The sequence below is a fragment of the Acomys minous genome (genome assembly GCF_964271855.1).
Source record: "Acomys minous genome assembly, chromosome: 16".
NCBI classification, from domain to species: domain Eukaryota; kingdom Metazoa; phylum Chordata; class Mammalia; order Rodentia; family Muridae; genus Acomys; species Acomys minous.
Window position 1 is genome coordinate 65,644,599 of NC_140498.1, and position 22,320 is coordinate 65,666,918.

At 49.3% G+C, this 22,320-nt stretch overlaps 1 protein-coding gene across 1 annotated transcript in view; it reads right to left on the minus strand.

Moving 5' to 3' along the window:
• Positions 1–22,320, minus strand: part of DAGLB (diacylglycerol lipase beta) — a 40,708-nt gene that overhangs the window by 16,800 nt on the left and 1,588 nt on the right. The window contains exons 2-8 of the mRNA XM_084763913.1: positions 22,078–22,229; positions 14,785–14,956; positions 12,252–12,510; positions 8,442–8,564; positions 6,049–6,176; positions 1,812–1,938; positions 844–927 (exon numbers count right to left, since the gene is read on the minus strand). Of these exons, the coding sequence (XP_084620039.1) occupies positions 844–927; positions 1,812–1,938; positions 6,049–6,176; positions 8,442–8,564; positions 12,252–12,510; positions 14,785–14,956; positions 22,078–22,229 (1,045 nt within the window). The remainder of the gene's footprint in view (positions 1–843; positions 928–1,811; positions 1,939–6,048; positions 6,177–8,441; positions 8,565–12,251; positions 12,511–14,784; positions 14,957–22,077; positions 22,230–22,320) is intronic.

The following is a 22,320-nucleotide window of genomic DNA, read 5'->3' on the forward strand; positions in this document are numbered from 1 at the left end:
TGTGACTGTCTTTTTAATAAATTTGGTGCATTATGCGTGTGCACGCTCATGTGTACAGACGCCCGTGTGCCATGGCCTAGGTATGGTGGTTGGGTCAGCCTCCGTCTCCACCTTGTTTGAGGCAAGGTCTCTTGCTGGCCGATGTACGTCCAGGCTATCTGGCCCTGGAATTCTAGAGGGACCCCCATTTTCATCTCTCATTTTGCTGCAGGACAGCTGGGACCACAGACATGCTACAGCCTCTGGCTTTTATGAGGGTTCTGGGGATTGTATGCAGGTCCCTGGCCTCGCCCTCAAACTGCTTTGCCACTGAGTCATCTCCCCAGCTGCCCCCACCCCCTTTTTAAAACTCAGTCTTACTATGCACCCCAAGGAGGACTCAAACTTGCAATCCTCCTGCCTCGGACTCTGGAGTGCTGGGATTACAGGAGTGTACCACCATACACGGCTCAGTGTGTCTTCTGATACAAGACTGCTCTTGCTGTCCCGGAGGGCTCCGGGTGCAGGACTTAGAGGGCGGGCATATCCAAGGGTCAGAAGCAGGCAAACCAAGCAGGCATCCCTCCAGCCTGTCTTGGAACGTGCTGGCATCGCTGCTGCCAACAGCTGCTAGTTCAGTGGCAACCACCTCCCCATCTTTCATCAAGTCAGTTTCACGACCCACGCTTGCTTCCTGGCTCCGATGCTTCCCTCAGTTTCCTCACACGAGGGGGGGGGGCACATGACACGACACTTCCCTGCTCCTAACGGAGGCTTTTCCCTGCTCCGAGCACCCCATCTGTGCCTCCCTCCCTGCTCCCACCCAGCACCCAGGTCTGAGCCTGTCAAGCGCACCAACAGTACCTGGAGAGACATGGTCCCTCTCACGGCGACCACAACAGCCTCCTTCCTGTGATCCAGAACCACTATGAAGGGCAGCTCATACACCTGGAAGAGAACCCAGCACAGGGCCTGTTACAGGGACCCAGAGCACCGTCAATTGCACAGAAACCCGGGTTGCTCTGACCCGGGCTGTCTAGCCTCCGACGTGCTGGGATTGCATGTGTACACCACCACACTTGGCAACTTCAGGAGTGAGGTGTGGAGGACGTGTGTGTGTGTGTGTGTGTGTGTGTGTGTGTGTGTGTGTTCATGTGCGTGTGCCATGGCATGTGTGAAGAAATTAGAAGACAGCTTGAAGGAGCTCGTTCTCTCCTATTATGTGGGTCCCCGGGATTGAACTCTGGTCCTCAGGCTTGGAGGCAGACACCTTTACCTACTGAGCCATCTCACCAAGCCAACTGCAGAAGTCTTCTCAAAAGTTTTGCCAAGAGATTCTGAGGGCCGCAGATCACAGAAGGTTAGAGGGCCACTGAGGGAGACCGACCAGACCTTAAAGCTGGTGGGTGGGTGAGAGGGTGGGCGAGTGCGTGAGTGCAGGCTTGCACGCGTGCATGCGTTCTACGAAGAATAATCCATTCCAGGCCCTGTGGTTTGATTCCAGCTATTTAAGAAGCTGAGGCTGAGGCCCAAGGACAATGATTTCAAGCCTGGGTCACAGACTAAGTTCCGGGATCTCATGGGCAACTTAGTGAGATTATCTTGAAAAAAAAAAGTAAAAAGAAGGCTGGGAATTAGGCTGATGACTCAGTAAGTCACGACACTCACTGCTAAGCCTGATAATTTGAGTTCAATCCCCAGGCCCCACGTGCACAGATGCATGTGTGTACACACACACACACACACACACACACACACACACACACACACACACACACACACACGCACGCGCCCTCGCAGGACATCTATAGGCACCCTGTTTGAGACCATACCTTGTCATGAAAGCTTATGTGAATGAAGTCCCTGTACTGCAGCCCTGTCGTCTTCAGGATGGAAGCAAAGTGGCAGTTGTGCTGGTCACCTTCAACTGCATCCAACTCTGTCTCTGTGACTCTGCAACTAAAGGAAAGGCAAGGAGGTGACCGTGGCAGTCTGAGGCTCTCACCGGGGCACAGTGATCCCCATTGGAGGATTTACCTAGAAAACTCAGGAGGAGAAGGCTGCCTAAGACAAAACCGTTTTTTCATCTAAGACAAAATTGGGGCAAATGCTTTTTCATTAAGCTACTGCATTCTGGACATTCACTCATTCATTCATTCACTCACTCATCTACTCACTCATTCATTCACTCACTCACTCATTCATTTATCTACTCACTCATTCATTCATTCACTCACTCATCTACTCATTCATTCATTCACTCACTCATCTATTCACTCATTCATTCATTCACTCACTCACTCATTCATTTACTCACTCATTCATTCATTCACTCACTCACTCATCTACTGACTCATTCATTCATTCATTCACTCACTCATTTATTTGTTGTGTCTGTGTGTGTGTACTCACACATGCACGGCATAGGATTTCCAACTCTGATGCTATGTGCTAATTCCTTTGAGACAGGAATCCGTGGGGCAGCAGACGGAGTCTGAGCAAGCTTTTCTTTGTGGATGCTCAAGTCCTCATGCTTGAATAGGAAGCACCTTACCAACTGAGCCATCTCTCCAGCCCCGTTACCAGAATGCAGTAGCTACGGGGATGCCAGAAGGGGAAGCAGTGGGGAGCAAGCACGAGAAGCCAACCTGCGGCTGGGTTCGAGAGCTTACGGAGGGTGAAAATTGACAGAAACACCACATGGAAGAGGTCATGTAAAACCTCTGTGGCTGGGGCCGGGACCTGGCTGAGCAGGTAAAGGCACCTGCTGTGTCAAGCCTACTGACCTGAGTGTGATCCCTGGCACGGGCTCTACATGGTAGGAGAGAACAAATCCCTGCGAGTTGTCTTCTGCTCCGACATCCATGCACACACGCTCACACATGCACACACGCTCACACGTGCACACAAAACAAATGAACAAACAAACAAAAATGTAATTTGGGGTTTTTTTCCCCCTTGAAGTGTAAAACTCTGTCCATCAGAACATCCTGCAGGCTGCAGCACCTCAGAAGGGTCAGATGCACCTAACACTTAGACCCTGGTCTCTAATTAGCATTTTCACCTTGCAGGGTGAAGAGCAGAGGCCTCTCCAGGGCAAGCATAGGCTGAGGCTGCAACCCCATCCATCAAAGCCAAGATGTGTGAGGGCATCCCTAGAACCCGTGGTGAGAGGGAGAACCAACTCCGAAACCTTGTCTTCTGACCTCCATGCGTGTGCGCTGCGGCATGCATGCATGCACCCACACGCATCATATGCACATGTTAATGATAAATGAAATTCAAAATTTTCCATTAGAGATGCGGCCATGTGTGGAGGCACACCCCTGTAATCCTAGCACTTGGGAGGTGGAGGCAGGAGGATCAGGAGTTTAAGGTTATCCTTGGCTACACGAGAGCCCGTCTCAGAAGTGCCAAGTAACTAGGGACGTGCTCAGAGAGTGACAGGGACCTATCAGAAGGACACAGGAAGCAGCCCGCACAGTGCGGTGGGGGCATGTGGACGCCAAATACTAATTATAGAAACAACAGCGATGAACGGCAGCTGGGAATGAAGCAAGAAGCGCATGCCGGAACCGATACCGAGGAGCGGGCAGACAAAAACGGTTTGTGCAGAGGAAGAACCGGTGACTTGAGAAAACAGCAAGTTTCCACCCACTCGAGTCATGACTGACTTATGCAAGAACAGAGGGAGGCCAGGGCTGGACCTGGTGGCCGAGGACTCAGTTTAAGGCTAGGAGCTTTCCTAGCGTGCACGAGGCCCTGGGTTCTATGAGGAAAAAGGGAGTGGGGGGGCTGGTAGGTGGTTTAGGGGGTAAAGAGCCCTTGTTGGACAAGCAGAGGATAAGAGTTCAAATCCACAGGAAGCATGTAATATGCCAGGCGTGGCCACGAGTGTGCCTGTAACCCTGCACTGTGAGGTGATGGGGTGGACACAGGAGGATGGTTGGGGCTATTGACCACAAGCTTAGCTCCGGGTTCAATGAGAGACCCTATCCCACGACAATAAAGTGGAGAGATGTACAGCAGGACAATGACTTCCTCCTCTGGTGACATACACCACTCTCATCTATATATTATTGGGACAACAGAAAGAATTCAAACACAAGTCACAAGTTAATAATCAATGATAAAATTCCTGATTTTTATAATTTTACTACAATGAATGTCATGAGGAAATTTTAGGCAGGCTATTAACAGATAAAGACGCATGTGCTGGTGAGATGGCTGAGCAGGAGAGACACCTGCCACCAAGCCTGATGGTCTGAGTTCGAGTCCCAGGACCCACACGGTGTGTGATAATACACTTTCCTGAAAATCCCTGTTGTGTTTAGATACTGAACATTTTTCAGACCTTGCAATCAAGTTAATATGTCCTGAGATCATTTAAAACCATGCCCTCAACCTGCTGTCCTAATGTGTACTTGGCCTGCTTACATTTAACCTGCCTGTTCTCTTTTGTTTTTTTTGTTTTTGTTCGGTTTTGCTTTTGGTTTTTCGAGACAGGGTCTCTCTAGGGTCTCTCTGTGTTAGCCTTAGCTGTCCTGGAATCGCTTTGTAGACCGGGCTGGGCTTGAACTCACAGCGATCCACCTGCCTCTGCCTCCTGGGTGCCGGGATTAAAGGTGTGCGCCACCACCACCCGGCCTGTACAACTCCATTCTTAAACTATTTACGCTTCCATGCCCTGGCCCAGAATAACGTATGCATGTGTGTGTGTGTGTGTGCTGTGGTGATCATCTGCTGAGACAGCCAACAGCGATGACTCTCGCGTGAACGTTGGAAATGGCATGCATGCATAGGTTGATAGAACATCTGTGTGTGGTTTTGAGTGCTGTCCTGGGTCAGTGACTTCTTCCCTTGACAAGCTCAGCTTAAGATTCTGTAGAAGAGTATGCCTCGTTCCTTCCCCCCACACCATGTTTTCTGTGCTGTTCAATAAATAAAGCAGAGCTCCTTGTTAGGGACAGACAGACAGCAGACAAAGAGCAGACACACAACAGAGTGGCCACAGACTACAGCTACAGGCAGAGAGAAGACACAGGGAGGAGAGAGGACAATTCAAATTTGGGTTAACTCCTGGCAAACTATCCAAAGGGAAATGTTTTCTCCTGGTGAACTATTCAAAGGGAAATTTTTTCTTTTCTTTTCTTTGGGTTTTCAAGACGGGATTTCTCTGTGTAGTCTTGGCTGTCCTGGATCACTTTGTACACCAGGCTGGCCTCGAACTCACAGCAATCCACCTGTCTCTGCCTCCCGAGTGCCGGGATTAAAGGCATGCGCCACCACGCCTGGCTCAAAACTTTTGTCTCCCCCCCCACCCCCCTCCCCACTCCCAGAGCTGAGGACCGAACCTAGGGCCTTGTGCTTGCTAAGCAAGCGCTCTACCACTGAGCTAAATCCCCAACCCTTTCTTTTCATTCTTTAATGTGACATAGATGTAACTAACCTTGTTTTGAGAAAATGCTCTCTTCTATTTTCCACATCCATACCCACACATACACATAAAATAAATAAATAAATAAATAAATGCAATTACAAATAGCTCTTTTAAAAGTTGCAAGTGCCAGGTGTGGCAGCCTACACCTTTAATGTCAGAACTTGGGAGGCAGAAGCAGTCATCTTGGTGAGTTTGAGGCCAGCCTGGTCTACATATTGAGTTTCTTCCAGGCCAGCCAAAGGCTAAGTAGTAAGACTTTGACTCAGGAAAAAAAAATCAGAGGTAAAGCACAGACGCTAGAGGACTCAGGATACATTGAGTCACAGCTCTAGATAGATTCTAGATAAATGACTTATAATTTCTTTGTTCTATTCTTTTTATTTTTTTATTTTTTGGTTTTTCGAGATAGGGTTTCTCTGTGTAGCCTTGGCTGTCCTGGACTTGCTTTGTAGACCAGGCTGGCCTCGAACTCACAGGGATCCACCTGCCTCTGCCTCCCGAGTGCTGGGATTAAAGGCGTGCGCCACCATGCCTAGCCTGTTCTACTCTTGTATGCTTCCAAGTGTAGTATTTTTTTCCTTTTAGAGAAAAAACAAGTCCCATGAAAGGACCACACCGTGCTAACCTACCAGTCGCTGCCAATACTGCACAGCCCTGTGAGCGGGTTTCTATAGATGTAGAGGGGCCATCCATAGGCAGCTGCTGCGAACCTCATGAAGTGTTGGCAGTTTTCAACTTCCACATCCAAGTCCGCTTCCTGAGAGAGAGAAGGAAAAGAGCCCTTTTGTGAGCGACAACAAAGGAAAGAGCTGTGCGCATGCACTCCAGGGCGAGCCTCAGGGGCCTGTCCCTGCCTTCTACCTTGTTGGAAAAACAGTGTTTGCTGGATACCCCAGCTAGCTGGTCCTCCGGCCTCTAGAAGTGTCTGCCCTGTCTTCAGCTTCCATCCTGCTGTAGGGCCTTGGGATTACAGATGCGCTCGACAGCACGTCCTGCTTTGACTGAGTTCTGGGACTCTGAACTCAGGGCCCCATGCTAAAGAAGTGTGCACTTTTCCTGCTGCCACCCTGAGACCTTACACCTGGGCTCCAGCTTCTGCCTCCTCCTGATTTTTCATTCCTCCTCGAATCTCAAGACTCCTTTTCTCCCCATGTGCATTGTGGTATACCTGTGCGCACGCGTGTTCACATGGGTGTAGGCCCTGGTGTGTGCATGCATGTGCACGTGGAGGCCACAGTTCACACCGAGAATCTTCACTGTTCCACCTTGTTCACTGTGGCAGGATCTTTGACTCAAACCCAGAGCTCAGGGGCTTGGGTAGCTTGCCTCAAGGATACCCCACCCCTGTCTTCACCTTCCAAGACTAGAAATTCAGACAGGCCAGTACCCCCACCCAGCATTTCCATGGGTCCCAGGGACCCATACTCTGGCCCTCCCACCTGTGTGGAAAGTTTTTAAACAGCTAAGCCATCTTTCCAGCCTCTTGTGGGAGAAAAACTGTGTGTGTGTGTGTGTGTGTGTGTGTGTGTGTGTGTGTGTGTGTGTGTGTGTTTTAATGGGTCTGTGCACCTCTGGCTGTCCTGTCCTGGAACGTGCTATGTAGACTAGGCTGGTCTTGAACTCAGAGATCTACCACCTCTACCGCCTGAGTGCTGGGACCAAAGGCATACGCTACCATACCTAGGACTTTCATTTTTTTGAGACAAGGTCTCAGTACTTATCTCTGCCTGGCTTGGAACATTCTATATACACCAAGCTGGCCTTAAACTCTTAGGTCCACCAGCTTCTAAAAAGCTGGTTTTTAAGCAGCCAGCAATGGACTCCACCAGCAGTGTGAGGGATGCCTGGTGGGTTTTTTTTTTACTCCTGCAGGAACTTCCTGGCTAGAGGCTTTCATGGCTTCCTACCTGGGTGCTGTGAGCACCTGGAGGTTATGTCACTGGGTCAGGGCTTTGAAGTTTCAAAAGCTTACACTATTCCCAGGAGCTCGCTCTTCCTCGTAGGTGTGTCTTAAGATGCGAGCTCTCAGCTCCTACTCCAGCGCCATGTCCGCTGGCTTGCCTGCCTACCCTCCCGCTATGCCTGCCTACCTGTCATGCCTGCCTACTCACCGCCCACTATGCCTACCTACCTGCCTGTCTGCCTGCCTGCCTGCCATGGCTACCTGCCTGCCCACTGGTCCACAATGCCTGCCTGCCCGTCTGCCCGCCGCTGACTGTCATGGGCTCTAGCCCGCCAGAACTATTAAGTCCCAAACAAATGCTTTTTCTCATCAGCTACCTTTGACCTCGTATCTTCTCACAGTAATAATCCCTGGAGGACTGCATGGCTTTTCTACCCCAGCAACACGGGTGCAGTCAATGCCTGGCCGCCATGCAGAAGGATGCATACAGTCTATGGCTTTCTCCCTGTGTTATTTTTCTTGAGGGTCTGGGGACACGGGCAGTGGTAATACAGTCTGCCTAATTATGTACAAGACTCTGGTCTCTAGCAATGCAAAAAGGGATGGCAGAAAAGAGAGAAGGAAGAAAAAAGAAAGAAAGAAAAGAGTTAGTTTTGTCCCTTCTACTGTGCAGCCTGGGGTGGTCTGGGACTCACAATCCTCCTGCCCCCCCACCCCCCCACCCCACCCCCACTGTTGCTGGACCAGCAGGTGTGTACTGCCAAGCCTGGCACAACTTTCTCTTTGGGAAGCATAAAGACCTATGGCACGAAATTCTCCCTCAGGCAAAGCTTGAAGTGCTTCTGCTTCCTAGTCGACATTGAAAACACACTCTGGGGTGACTCGGGCCCCACCCCGGAGGGCAGAACCTAACACTGACTTTCCCACAGGGTAACCAGGACAACAAGATAGAAGTGGGCGCGGACGCTGGCCTTCAGTCCAAAGGCTACCGAGATCATCCTGGGCTACGGCTCTCTGCTTCACCCTCCTGCGTGCCCTGTGCCCAGCTTAGCCCTTTAGCCGTAGGACTCTGAAGACCTACACAGAAGCATGGGCGGCAGAGGTGGGGTCTGTCATTACCTGAGGCTGCCCTGGAAGTTGGGTGACGACCTCCTGGGGCTCCAGGCTGCTGCTGATGCTGTCCTGTTGCTGGTGGAGAAGGGTGAAGCCGGCTGCAATGTCGCTGGGCACCAGGTCTGTGTCCTGGGAGGAAAAGCACAAGGGCTTGCTGTAAAACCCATCAGGCTGCCTGGGGAAACCCCTCAGCATCCAGTAGACTAGAGTTCGAAGGCAGATGTGCAAGTACACAGGCACATTACACGGAAAGAGGTGTTTGTGACCTTTTGTTTGTGTGAGGCAGTCTCGCCCAGCTTAGGTGGCCTTCAGCTCACTATGTTAAACATGACCTAGAATTCCAGATCTTCCTGCCTCCCAAGCATAAGTATATGGCATGCGTGTGTGCAAGCGTGGGAGCCCTCAGAGGCTTAGAAGTGTAAGTATGTGCCATGCGTGTATGTAAGCGTGGGAGCCCTTAGAGGCTAGAAGTGTAAGTATGTGGCATGCGTGTGTGCCAGTGTGGGAGCCCTCAGAGGCTAGAAGGTAGTGGTGGAGCCTCTGGAGCTGCAATCCAGACATGTTTTTTTTTTTCTTGTTTCTTTTTTCTGAGACAGGGTTTCTCTGTGTAGCTCTGGCTGTCCTGGAACTCACTCTGTAGACCAGGCTGGCCTCGAACTCATAGAGTTCTGCCTGCCTCTGCCTCTGCCTCCCAAGTGCTGGGATAAAAGGCATGCACCACAACTGCCTAGCTTGTTACAGGCACGTGTGAGCTAACCAGTGTGGGTGCTGGTAACTGAATGCAGGTCCTCTGAAAGAACAGGAAGTGCTTTTAACCACATACCTTAAAGAGAGCTTTCCTTCGTAGGATTTCTTCTAGATGTTAGCTTAGTATTTTCGAGTACCTTGTCCTCAGACAAATCTACTAACTTGATCATTGTACTGAAATTTCATTTTAAGTGACTTACCTATTTCTGTTTAAAGAAACTGTGTGTGAAAAATAAATAAATAGCCAGGTGTGGTGGCACAGACTTTTAATCCCAGCACTCGGGAGGCAAAAGCAGGTGGATCGCTGTGTCCAGGACAGTCAAGGCTACACAGAGAAACCTTGTCTCGAAAAACCAAAACAACAACAACAACAACAAAACCAAACAAAACAAAAAGAAAGAAATAAAAAAGAAATTGTGTGTGTGTGCAAAAGTCACAGGACAACCCTTATGGGCTGGCATTCTCCTCCCAACTTGCTTTGAGGAAGGGCCTCTCTTTTTATAGCTGCTGAACTATGTTCTCCAGGCTGGCTAGCCTGTGAGCTACCATGGTGCCATAGGAGGGCTGGGATTAAAGATTAAAGGTCTGTGTGTGCCCTATGCCCGACATTCTCATTTCTTAGGCCGATGCTTGCATTGCTACGTACTCAGTGGCAGATTCACAAGGTTGAACATTATGGGGTATACTGTGCCAGCAAAGAAATCAGAAACCAGTAAAACACTAGTGAGACTTCTCGTGTGGACAAGTACGGAAGCCAGAAATCCTCCACTAGCTGGGCCTGGTGGCAAATGCCCAGAATTGTAAGACCCAGAGGCATGGGGATTGCAGGTTCAGGGCCAGCCTGAGCTATACAGTGAATCTTTGTGTCAAAAAGAAGAAGAAGGAGGAGGAGGAGGAGGAGGAGGAGGAGGAGGAGGAGGGGGAGGAAGAAGAGGAGGAGGAGGAGGAGGAGGAGGAAGGGAGCTGGAGAGATGGCTCAGAGGTTAAGAGCACTGGCTGCTCTTCCAGAGGTCCTAAGTTCAAGTCCTAGCAACCATATGGCGGCTCACAACCATCTGTAATGAGATCTGATGCCCTCTTCTGGCCTGCAGAGTGCTGTATACATAATAAATAAATGAAATCTTTTTTTTTTCTTTTTAAGAAAAGGAAGGAAGGAAGGATGAGTCAGGAGGCCACAGATGAATGGCTCAGTCAAAGGCACTTGCTGCTAAGCCTGAGGACCTGAGTTTGATGCCCAGAACACCCTGGGGAGAAGGAGAGAACCAACGTTGACCTCCACACATGCCATGTACCCATCCACATACACAAAACCGATGTAATTGGAAAGAAAAGAAACCAAGCAAAATTCCCCACCAGTAGTAGCAAGTACTTCTAGCCCACAGGAATAATCACAGATGATCCACTGGGCCTCTGGCAGGCAACGAGGGTGTTTGATGCATGGCCCCTTGGGCTCCGTCTCCTGCCCTGTACAAAACCTGCCCGTACAGCACACCTGTCATCTCTGCACTCAGGACATGGCGGCAGGAGGACCAGGAGTTCAGGTCACTCCCAGCTAATGAGACCCTACTGCCCCCCCACCCCCCACAAGTAAACATGGTAGTGACTGGGTACCTCTTCCCCTAGATACCGGGAGACTGGGTTGAAGCGCTCTATAAGATTTAGTAAAAAGAGAAAAGTAAAAACAAGTTTAAGGCCAGCAGTGGTGGCGCATACCTTTACTCCCAGCAGTCGGGAGGCAGAGGCAGGTGGATCCCTGAGTTTGAGGCCAGCCTGGTCTACAGGGAGTGTCCCAGGACAGCCAGGGCTGCACAGAGAAACTCTGTCTCAAAAAAACCATAAATAAGTAAGTAAAAAAGAAAGAAAGATTTTTCAGGCACACTTCTTAGATCTCCACATAAAGGCCGCTGCAGTACGCCATGCTGACACTAGTTCCTAACAGTTCAAAGTCAGTCAGACACTACAGAGGAGCAAGAGAGAGGGCTGGAGAGACAGCTCAGCCGTTAATGCCTAGGCTCACAACCAAAAATATAAGAGAGAGCGAGAGACAGAAAGTACCGAGGGCATCGAAAAGACTCTTCTCTTTTACTTGGTTTCCATACCCAGAATAAGAGTAGCTCCCACACATCATTACACAAACAGACACATAGACACAGACAGACAGACAGCGGGGAAAGAAGAGGCATGTCCAAGTCCTGGAGCAGCCCCGCCTACAACCATGACGCACTTTGTACTTGAGTCACTAGTCATGGTGAGTAGCGAGAAATATTTCTTTATGTTATTTTTTACATTTCTTGGTGTGTTTATGTGTGTGTAGCATCAGAGGACAACTTACAGGGGTCGGCCCTCTCCTTTCACTTACGTGGGTCCTGGGGACTTGAACTCAGGTCATCAATCAAGTGCCTTTACCTGCTGGACATTTTGCTGGCCTGAGAACTCCGTTTCTGATGCATGCCTGGGTGCAGGGCATTATTTATACATATCTCCCTGCTGACTAAGCCAGACAGGAGATATAAAAAGACAACTGGCAGATTCTTTCCTAAGGCGATTTTAGTTCCTTAAAAACGATGTGCTGGCTGGACCGTAATGGACCAGCGTTAATGAAAAGGACACACTAGCCATCGAGAAGGGAGCTGAGGACCAGGATGAGGCTCAGCTAGTACAGTTTGTGCCTAGATGCACGAAGCCTCGGGGTTCTGTCATTAGCACCAAATAAACTGGGCATGGTGGGCACGCCTGTAACCCCAGCACCAAGGAGACAGATGAAGGGGATCAGAAACTAAAGGTCACCCTTGGCTATGAAGTCTATCTCAGGCCAGCCTGGGTTACAGGAGACCCTGTCTCAATAAAGCAAAATAAACAAGGGACGGAAAAGGCCTGGCCATCCTTGCAGTCAATGGCCGTCTGCGAAGCCCTCCCAAGAGCTGTCACCCCACCCCCCGAAGCCCATGCCCAAGGGGGTCCAGGTCCTAAAGGCCATTTTACAGTGGCTCAGTGGCTCTGTGCTCCTCCTCCCCGCACAGAAGCATTTACAGAAGCAGAAGGAGACCAGGGCAGAGCCCTTTGGCTTACGGAGAAGTAGGTGGAGAAAAGGTCGGCCGCGCTGGAGAAGGCCACTCTGGCATTGTCGTCCTGGCCTACGCAGCAGCAGCACAACTTCACCCTGGTCTCCCACAAGCTCTTCGCAGCCGTCTTCAAGCCGGTCAATAACTGGCTCGAGCTGGGAACATCCAGGTGATCGGGGAAGCCTTGGGAACGCAGAGCCACTTTCCCACCCAGCGGGTCAAAGACAACGAGGATGGTGACCATGGTGGCAGCAATGACAATCCAACTGCAAAAAGCAAAGCGTGGGAAAGCTTTGTTGACCAAGAAGGGCTGCTGGCCTGAGCCCAGTACGAGCACACAGGCTAAGCCCAGGTTCTGTACTCCTGAAGGGGAGGCAGAGCTCTGAGAGCCCGACTATGACAAGCGATTTTCTTCTAGAAAGTTCTTTATGAGGGTCAGTGAGATGTCTCAGGGGTTAAAGTGCTTTTGACCAAGCCTGAGGACCTGAATTTGATCTCCAAGTTATCCTCTGACTTCTAACGTGTGCCATGTCATACACACACACACACACACACACACACACACACACACACACAATATAAGGAAAAAAGTTTCATCGTGAATCTATAGCTAACCCAAATCCCACGAAGACCAGAGATTAAAGCCCACAAAGGAACCGAGGACTTGTGTGGTAGGCAGCGTTGTAGCCTGGACATAGAAGTCACTGGAACTAGTTCTCCAGGACCCCTTGACTATGACCTAGGTACTCCTCAGTGCTCTGGGGTTCTTCGTAGTAAAACAAAAAGAATGTCCACCTTATGGAGCACTCCGGTAGGTGCTCTGCCATCAAACTGTTTCTATTAGTGTGCGGTGTACATATGTGCTCATGCGAGTACGTGCACACGTGTGTGTGGAGGCCAGAGGCCAACATCAGGGAGTGTTCCTTGACTGTTCTCCATCTTACTAAGACAGGGCTCTTACTGAGTGTAGAGTCCAGTGATTTGGCTAAGCTCTCGACATCCAGCACCCAAAGTGAGGGGATCTGAACCGAGGTCCTGATGCTGCTGTGCAAGCTTTAACAACTGCACCACACCCTCAGCCTTCACTGTTTCTACACTGCCCATGGTGTGCAAGGCCCTGCGTGTTCTCCACTGCAATCCTGCTGGTAAGATGCAAACTCTGTTGTCCCTGCCTGTGGGCCTCAGGGATGGCAACTCCAGCACAAGCTTCCATTTCTTTACTTGTGACACAAAGGGACAAAACTAGACTGGTGTTAAGATCTTGGGGGGGTGGATGGCTTGGTGGGTAAGGGCATCTACTGTGCAAGCTCGGTAACCCAACCTCAATACCTGGGACCCACATGGTTGAAGGGGAGAACGGACTCCCACAAGTTGTCTTTTGACTTCCACACATGCCATGGCGTATAAACACACCTCCCCACACAAATGAGCAAATGAATGTTTAAAAAAATATTAAAAATCTTTACTACAAAAGATATAAAAAACGCATTATAAGCCTTATTAGACGATTATACACTGTCTTAATTCCTGGCACCAGTTCTAACCTCACCTTCAACCTCCACCCTTCCTTTGGCCATTGGCTTCTCTCTCTCTCTTTTTGGTAAGATTTATTTTTATATTGTCTGTGTGCGAGCGCGTGCACGCGCGTGCATGTATGCCCATGAGTGTAGGTGCTTTTGAAAACCAGAAGAGGGCACCAGATCCCCTGGAGCTGGAGTTGCAGCCTTCTGATGCGAGTGCTGGAAACCAAAGTCAGGTGTGTTTTTTGTTTGTTTTGATTTTTCGAGACAGGGTTTCTCTGTGTAGCCTTGACTGTCCTAGACACACTCTGTAGATCAGGCTGGCCTCGAACTCACAGCAATCCACCTGTCTCTGCCTCCCAAGAGCTGGGATTAAAGGCGTGCGCCACCACGCCCGGCCTCCAAAGTCGCGTTCTTTATAAGAGCAGCAAGTGCTCTTAAGCACTGTTGTTAAAGAATTAATCAATCTACTTATTTTATGTCTCTATGAGTTGCTGTTGAGTATATAAGTACATGACAGAAGGTGTTCTCCTTGATCAATTTCCAAGCCTTCCTCTAAGGCACCTCTCTCTCTCTCTCTCTCTCTCTGAATCTGAGCTCATGTTTTCCAGGCTAGGCTGGGAGGCAGTATACCTCAGTGATGCTCCTGTCACCACCGTCCTTGGAGCTGGGGTTAAAGGTGTACATGGGAAGGCTAGTTTTTCACATGGGTGCTAGGAAGTGAACTCCATTCTCACAGTAGTTTGATAAGAGCTCTTAAGTGCTGAGCCGTCTCTCCAGCCCCTCTTATGAGAGAGGGAACTTGCAGAAAATAAGCACTGGGGAGAAAGTCAACACTCACAGACGGCAGCTGGAAGATGAGTTGTTTCTGACAGATCAAAACCCATCTAAGTCTTCATTTGTTACCCTAGGTCAGAAACGTTCACACGACATCATGGTGCTGTACTGCCCAGAAACACACCTGAGGAGAAGCTAGGAGGAGGAGGAGGAGGAAGAGGAGGGGGAGGAGGAGCACCTCACCTGACAATGACGGTGGCCACGATGCCAATCACAACTGTCTTGTCACATTGGATTCCTTTTGCCACCCAGGCGGCCCCCAGAGAAGCCCAGACCATCTCTGGCACGAAGAGCGCCAGGCGGATATAAAGCAGCTTAGGCATAGACTTCCGAGGTCCAGGGTTACAAATGGTTCCTGAAACACAGAAAGAACCAACTGCTCACAGGTCTCCTAAGATGCGGAGCTGAGCCAGGCGCGGTGGCGCACGCCTTTAATCCCAGCACTCAGGAGGCAGAGGCAGGAAGATCTCTGTGAGTTCAAGGCCAGCCTGGTCTACAAAGAGAGTCCAGACCAACCAAGGCTACACAGAGAGACCATGTCTTGCGGGGGTGGGGGGTGGGGGGTGGGGGGTCTGGGGGGAGAGGGTGTGGGGGAGGAGGAAGCCTGCTGTAAGATGTGGAGCTGTTCTCTGGCTACCAAGAGGGGCTAGAGAGATGGCTCAGCTGATGAAGTGCCTGTCGTAAAAGTATGAGGACCTGAGTTCAGATGCCTAGCACCCACAAGGAAGCTGAGAGAGAGGGCTGAGGTGTGTCTACAACTGTGATGGGAGTGGCTGATGGGTGGATCGTTGGGCCAACTGGTCAACCAGCCTGGCTGAATTAATGAGCTGTAGGTTCACTGAGACACGGTCTCAAAACATAAGATGGTGAGGGATTGATTGAAGATAGTTGATCTTCATCTCCGCCCTCCACACATCACTTACACACCTGAGTATACACACACACACACATACACACACACACACACACACACACACACACACACACACACACACACACTAGCTACAGGCCTGGAAAACTGCTTAGCAGTTAAGAGCATGTACTGCTCTTGCAATGGGACCTGAAACTGGCTATGAACACTTACGTCATACACCACACTCAGCCATATACACATAATTTAAAAATAAATCTAAAAGAAAAAGATATAGCTACTGGAACATCTCTGTATTTTGCTGTACCCACCACTGAACTCTTACTTATACTTGGTGACATGTGCCCAAATTAGAAAGCAAGTGACAAATTTGGGCGGTGGTGTTACACGCCTTTAATCCCAAAACTCCTGTTTTTGCACAGGACCTGGCTTTGGTTCTTGGCTCACAACTGTCTGCAGCTCCAGTTTAGGGGATCCAATGCCTCTGGAGGCTCCTGCAAACACATGGTGCATGCACATTCACTCAGATATGCACATGTACATGAAATTAAATACGTATATTTATTTAATCCTTAGCCAGGTAAGTGTGGCACCTGCCTCTAATCGCAGCACTCAGAAGGCAGAAGCGAGGGGTCAGCCTGGTCTACGGAAAGAGTTCCAGGACAGACAGGGCTACACAGAGAAACCCTGACTGGAAAAACAAGACTAACAAACAAAACAAACAGTCAAACCTCTCAGCAGGGCTGGCTGTGTAGCTCGGCCTGTAAAGTGCTACCCTAGTAGCATACATGAAGCCCTGAGTTCAAACCACAGGACTGCATGGTGGCACAAGCCGGTAGCCTCAAAACTAACATCCTGTCCTCCGTGCTGGGTGGTGCACTCAGAAGGCAGAGGCAGGCGGGTCTCTGAGGCCAAGGCCGGCCTGGTCTACAGCGTGACTTCCAAGATAGCTGAGAAACCCTGTCTAGAAAACAGAACAAAACAAATCCTCCCTGCCGCCGCCGCCCCCTCCCTCCCCCCCAAATAAAAGGAAGGAAGAAAAAAAAAGTGACAAAGGGAAGGGTGGGAAGCATGACAGAAGGTTCGTTTCTTAGACTCAGAGTCGAAGCGACTTCTGGGCTCTAACTAGGGAGGGCTACGCAATCACTGGCCAAACTGGACTTCTGAGAACCACAAGCAGCACTATGGGTGTAATTAAACTGGAGCAGCAGGTATGGGGACTGCCCCGGGCAAAAGAGGAAATCTTTGCCAGGTTCTAACAGCCAGGAACATAAACTCCCCGCCTACTGGACACGGCGCTGAACACTCAGTGACCTGATACGTACTACCCATTATCCCTCACGCCTCACAAACTGCCGGGGAGCGAGCATCTCATTTTACAAAGAAACTGAGGCTCAAAGCTTAACACTTGTGTCTGTGTGTGTGGTGTGTCTGTGCATTTGTGTGTGTTATGTCTGTGTGTATTTATGTGTGTGTATGTGTGTTATGGATGGTGTTTGTGTGTGGTCTGTGTATGTGGTACATGTGTGTGTGTGTGTGTGGTGTGTATGGTGTTTGTGTGTGGTCTATGTATGTGGTACATGTGTGTGTGTGTGTGGTGTTTGTGTGTGGTCTATGTATGTGGTACATGTGTGGTGTGTGTATGTGTGTGGTGTGTATGATATTTGTATGAGGTGCATCTGTGTGTGTGGTGTGTGTGTGTATATATGGTGTGTGTGTGTGTGTACAGTATCTGATGTGGTGTGTCTGTGTATATAGTGCATCTTCCTGTGTGTGTGGTCCGTGTGTGTGTTTGTGTATGTGTGGTGTGTGTATGTCCCTACTATTTCCTATGGAAGTCAATGGGGAATGTTGTGTGCTTTTCTTTTACTCTTCACCTTTTTTTTGTGGGTGGGGGGTGGGGGGGTGACTTTGAGACAGGGTTTCTCTGTGTAGCCTTGGCTGTCCTGAACTCACTTTGTAGACCAGGCTGGCCTTGAACTCATGGTGATCTGCCTGCCTCTGTCTCCAGAGTGCTGGGATTAAAGGTGTGCGACACCACACCCAGCCTTTCACTTTATTTTGTTTTAGTAATTATTTACTTTTTTAATTTTTGTGCATTAGTGTGATGGTGTCAGATCCCTTAGAACTGGAGTTACAGACAGTTGTGAGCTGCCATGTGGGTGCTGGGAATTGAACCTGGGTCCTTTGGAAGAGCAGACAGTGCTCTTAACCCGTGAGCCATCTCTCCAGCCCTTTTCAAACCTTATTTTTAAACAGGATTTATTTTATTTTTAATTTTGTGTACCCATCTAATAGGGAGTGGTGCATGTGAATACAGGAATCCATAGGGGAAGCCAGAGGCTCTGGATCCCCACGACGTGGGGCTGCAGTCGGTTGTGAGCTACCCATCCATATAGGTGCTGAGAACTGAACTGGGATCCTCTGTAAGAGAGCATAGGATCTTAACCTCTGGGCCGTTTCCCCAGCCTTTGCGCTTTAGCTTTTGAGGAAGGCCCTCTCCTCATCAATTCAACTGGGCTGGCTGGCCAATGAACTCCAGGTGCCTGCCCTGCTTTCACTCTCTGGGAACTGGGGTCACAGGCACAGGGCTGAAACAAGAACACTGGTGTAAAATGTTGGTGCTAGAGAGCTGGCTCAGTGGTGAAGAACACTTGCTGCTCTTCCTGAGTTCGCTTCCCAGGACTCACAACTGCACTGCACTCCAACTCTAGGGGCTCCAACACCCCGTCTGGACTCTGCAGGTACTCCCACAGATGTGGCATTCCCACATGCAGACACATACACACAGTTAAAAATTAAAAATGAATCTTTAGTGCTGGATATGGTGGCACACACCTTTAATCCCAGCACTTGGAAGATCTCTGTAAATTCAAGGGTGCCATGGACTACGTAGCAAGTCTCATGCCAGCTGGGGTTACGTGGAGAAACCCTACTTCAAATGAACAAAAAGGATTTAACAAAATTTTTTTTTTTAAATTAGGCACTATCAAGCCTCCTGGAAGGCATTTATATGGTAATTAATTTTTAGTTTTTTTTTTTTTTTACAGAGCTTGGTGTGGTGGCGCACACCTGTAATCCCAGCACTCAGGAGGCAGAGGCAGGTGGATCTCTGTAAATTTGAGGCCAGCCTGGCCTACAAAGCAAGTGCAAGAGAGCCAAGGCTATACAGAGAAACTCTGTCTCGAAAAAAAAAATTTTTTTACAGCCAGGCAGTGGTGGCACACGCCTTTAATCCCAGCACTTGGGAGGCAGAGGCAGGCGGATCGTTGTGAGTTCAAGGCCAGCCTGTTCTACAAAGTGAGTCCAGGACAGTCAAGGCTACACAGAGAAACCCTGTCTCAAAAAACCAAAAAAAAAAAATTTTTTTTTTTACATTTATTTATTGTGTATGAGCACATCTGTGACATGGCACAAAACAAGAGGTCGGGGGAGACTTGCAGGAGCTTGTTCCCTCCTTCACCATGTGGGACCAAACCTGGGTCGTCAGGCTTGACAGGCAGTGAGTGCCTCTCCCTGCCTAACTGGTGGTACAGCACTCTCAGACTGAGGAAGAAGAGGAGCCTGTTACTTTGTAACAGTGGCCAAGACTGAACAAACCAGGGAGCAGGCCTCCACTGCAGGTAGGGTTCTATGTAATAGGACACGTTCTAACACATTGGCTGCATCTGTGATTGCAACTCTGCACCCAGAAGCTCTGACAAGGAATGCAGATGGGGTGTGTCTAATTAAGTTTCCAGATAATCAATGAGATATTGAAAAAAGCTGCATCTACCTAGAAAAAACCAGTTTTAAATTCCTTGGTAATTTCATGTAATGTACCCGGTACATCTTGGCTGTGACCCCTCCCTGGCCCCCCCACTCCCTCAGGAACGCCCTCTTCCTGAGAAGTCCCCTCCTACTTTCATGTCCTTTGTTTTGTTTTGCTTGTTTTTAATTCAGGGTGCCTGAGTATGGGCAGGGAGTTATTCCCTGGAACACGGGCAACTGACCAGTGGCTACGTCACTGAAGAAAAATGACCCTCCCCCTCCCCTCAGCACCCATGAACTGTCCCTGAGCTAGAGGAGGGGACCTCATGAGTCCCTCTCCTCCAGGCCTCATCTGGTTCAGACCTTAGAAAAACACATTTTTTTTTTTTTAAAGACACGGTTTCACTATGTAGACCATGCTGAGTTTGAACTCACAGAGGTCTGCCTGCCTCTGCCTCTGGAGTGCTGGGACTAAAGGTGTGCACCACTATGTGTGGCTTTAAAAAAAAAAACAACCCACTTATTTCCATATTTATTTTTTTCCTCAATCCTAATTTGATGATCCTAACCTTCAGAGACACCGCTGCATTGGGCTGTCCTCAACAAAGACTTCCTAAAGTGACCTAACGTCCCTCATCAGGTACGACATTCATAAGAGCAAGCAAGAGAAGGTCTATGCCACAGATTTATGAATCACAGACACCTTAGCCACTGCAGCCATCTTCTCTGACACAGAAGTTAAGCTATGACGCTGTGCGTGGCGGCGCACGCCTTTAATCTCAGCACTTGGGAGGCAGAGGCAGGTGGATCCCTGTGATTTCGAGGCCAGCCTGGTCTACAAAGTGAGTCCAGAACAGCCAAGGCTACATAGAGGAACCCAGTCTCAAAATAGAAGGAGGAGGAGGAAAAGGAGAAAAAGAAGAAGTTGTTGAGCGATGAGCTCTTAACCCACAAACAGAGATAAAGGGCCCTACCCAGATATGGCAGATAAAAGGCCTCATATGGAAAAAGCTCTGCCAAAACACAGTGGCCTTGAATGCAGACCACCCACTCCGACCCCACCCCATACAGCAGCAAAAGTAGGGTTTCATGGGGGAGTTCTTAAATCAACTACAGGGACGAATGTGGGGTGCAAACCTGTGATCCTAGCCCTCGCTGGGGAAGCTGAGGGAGGAAAAAAAAAATCCCTGTGCATTTTGGGCCAGCCTGGGCTACACAGTAATATCCTGAAAAAGCAAAGAAAACACTACAACAAAAGCAAAACTGTTCCCAACTACACCACAAATACCTATGACTCTGAAAAAGAATCACTTGGTTCTTCCTTCCACAAACCATACTACAAGGAAGATCACAAGCCCTTCTGTGTGTATGTGCAAATATACACTGATTAATGCATGCAGGTTATCACACTGGCCTGTCCAAAGGTTTGCCTGATCCCCACCTAAAGACCAGGCTGTTCATTCATTCCACCTTCACAATGCAATGAAATGTATATTTTAATGCTTTCTGTGCATGGTTGAGGCTGAAATTTTTACAAAAATAAAATAAAATAAACACCCCCCCCAAAAAACCCCAAAAACCTCTTCCTTTACTGTTTAAGCTCTTTGTCTATTTTTCCTACCGATCGAGGGTTCTTTCTTTATTTCTTGCCAAGGCCCCATGCTGGATCTGACGGTGCATTGCCTGGAATCCCTGCACGTAGGAGGCAAAGACAAGAGCGCTGCCCATGGGCGTGCTATGCCAGTCACAAGCCGTAGTGCAAGGCTTCACTCACAAAGAAGAGATGGAAGGAATTTGCCTCATATGCATGAGGCCTTGGATTCAATCCCTACTGACACACACACACACACACACACACACACACACACACACGCCAAGTATGTACGTATGTATCAAGGAAATTACCTCCTTTTCTCATGGGCTACAACCCTACCCCACACACCTGTCTTTTAAATTTTTTCTCTATCAAAATAAGCTTCAAACTTCTGGTCCTTCCACTGTAACCCCAAGAAGCTGGAATGACAGGCCTGCGCTGTCATGTTCCATTTAATACGTTTTCATAAAATGCTGTTTTTGGTTCTAGTGAAAACAGCTCAAGTCATAAGTAACAGAAAATTCAACTCAAGTTGGTTGGCCCAGAAGAGCCTGTACATCGACTAACAGTAGGATGTGCAAAGGGTAGGTCAGTCATCAGAGCTTCTCCAGATTATCCCCCAGCCCCATGCAGAAGCAAAGCAAAATCACGCCTTGGTTTGGTGTGTGTGTGACCTTAGGAGAAGGGGTAAACGTTGACCAAGGAACGGAATTGTGACCACACCCTACCTCAGGGGGAAGAAAAATTAATAATAACATGGAGAGTGATCTGGGAAGGCTGCCAACGATCATCAACCTCCGGCTTTTAAACACACACACAGAAGCCCACACAAACATGTACAGATACACAGACAGGAAAATGTTCTGAGGTCACCTGTAGTGATGGTTTTTCACCTGTGGAAACAGCAGGAACCTCGTGTGTGACCTTGTGTGGGGCTGGGGAAACGGACGGCTCAGTGGCGAAGAACACCTGCCGCTCTCGCAGAGGGCTGGCCTTTGGCTCCTAGCACCTGCCAGTGCAGTGGTTGGCTACCACCCCTAACTCCGGGTCCAGGTGTTCCCAATCCAACGCCCTCTTCTGACCACTGTAGGTACTCACATGCGCGCACGCGCACACACACACACACACACACACTTTAGAAGGAAAAAAAACCACCACTGAATACACTCTAAGTGGGCGAGCTGTACAGTAGGCAAATGGCGTTGCAGGACGGCTGTTAAGATCAAAGCTGGGTTCCCACAGCAAACACGGCTCCCTTTACCTCTCATGCTGACATACACGATGGCCAGCACGGTGCACACAATAACAGCCAGGAGACCGAGGAGCACGATCAAGTAAGTGCTGAGCAGGACTCCTCCAGGACAGTCCAGCTTCCTTCTGTGCATGAGGTACAGGGTCAGGCTGGCAAACCACCTGTGCACAACGAGGGAAAGTGGCGTCATAAAACTTGCTATGAAGACAAAAGGGAAGTTTTGTTCCCCCAAACAAGGTTGAAGTCCGACGT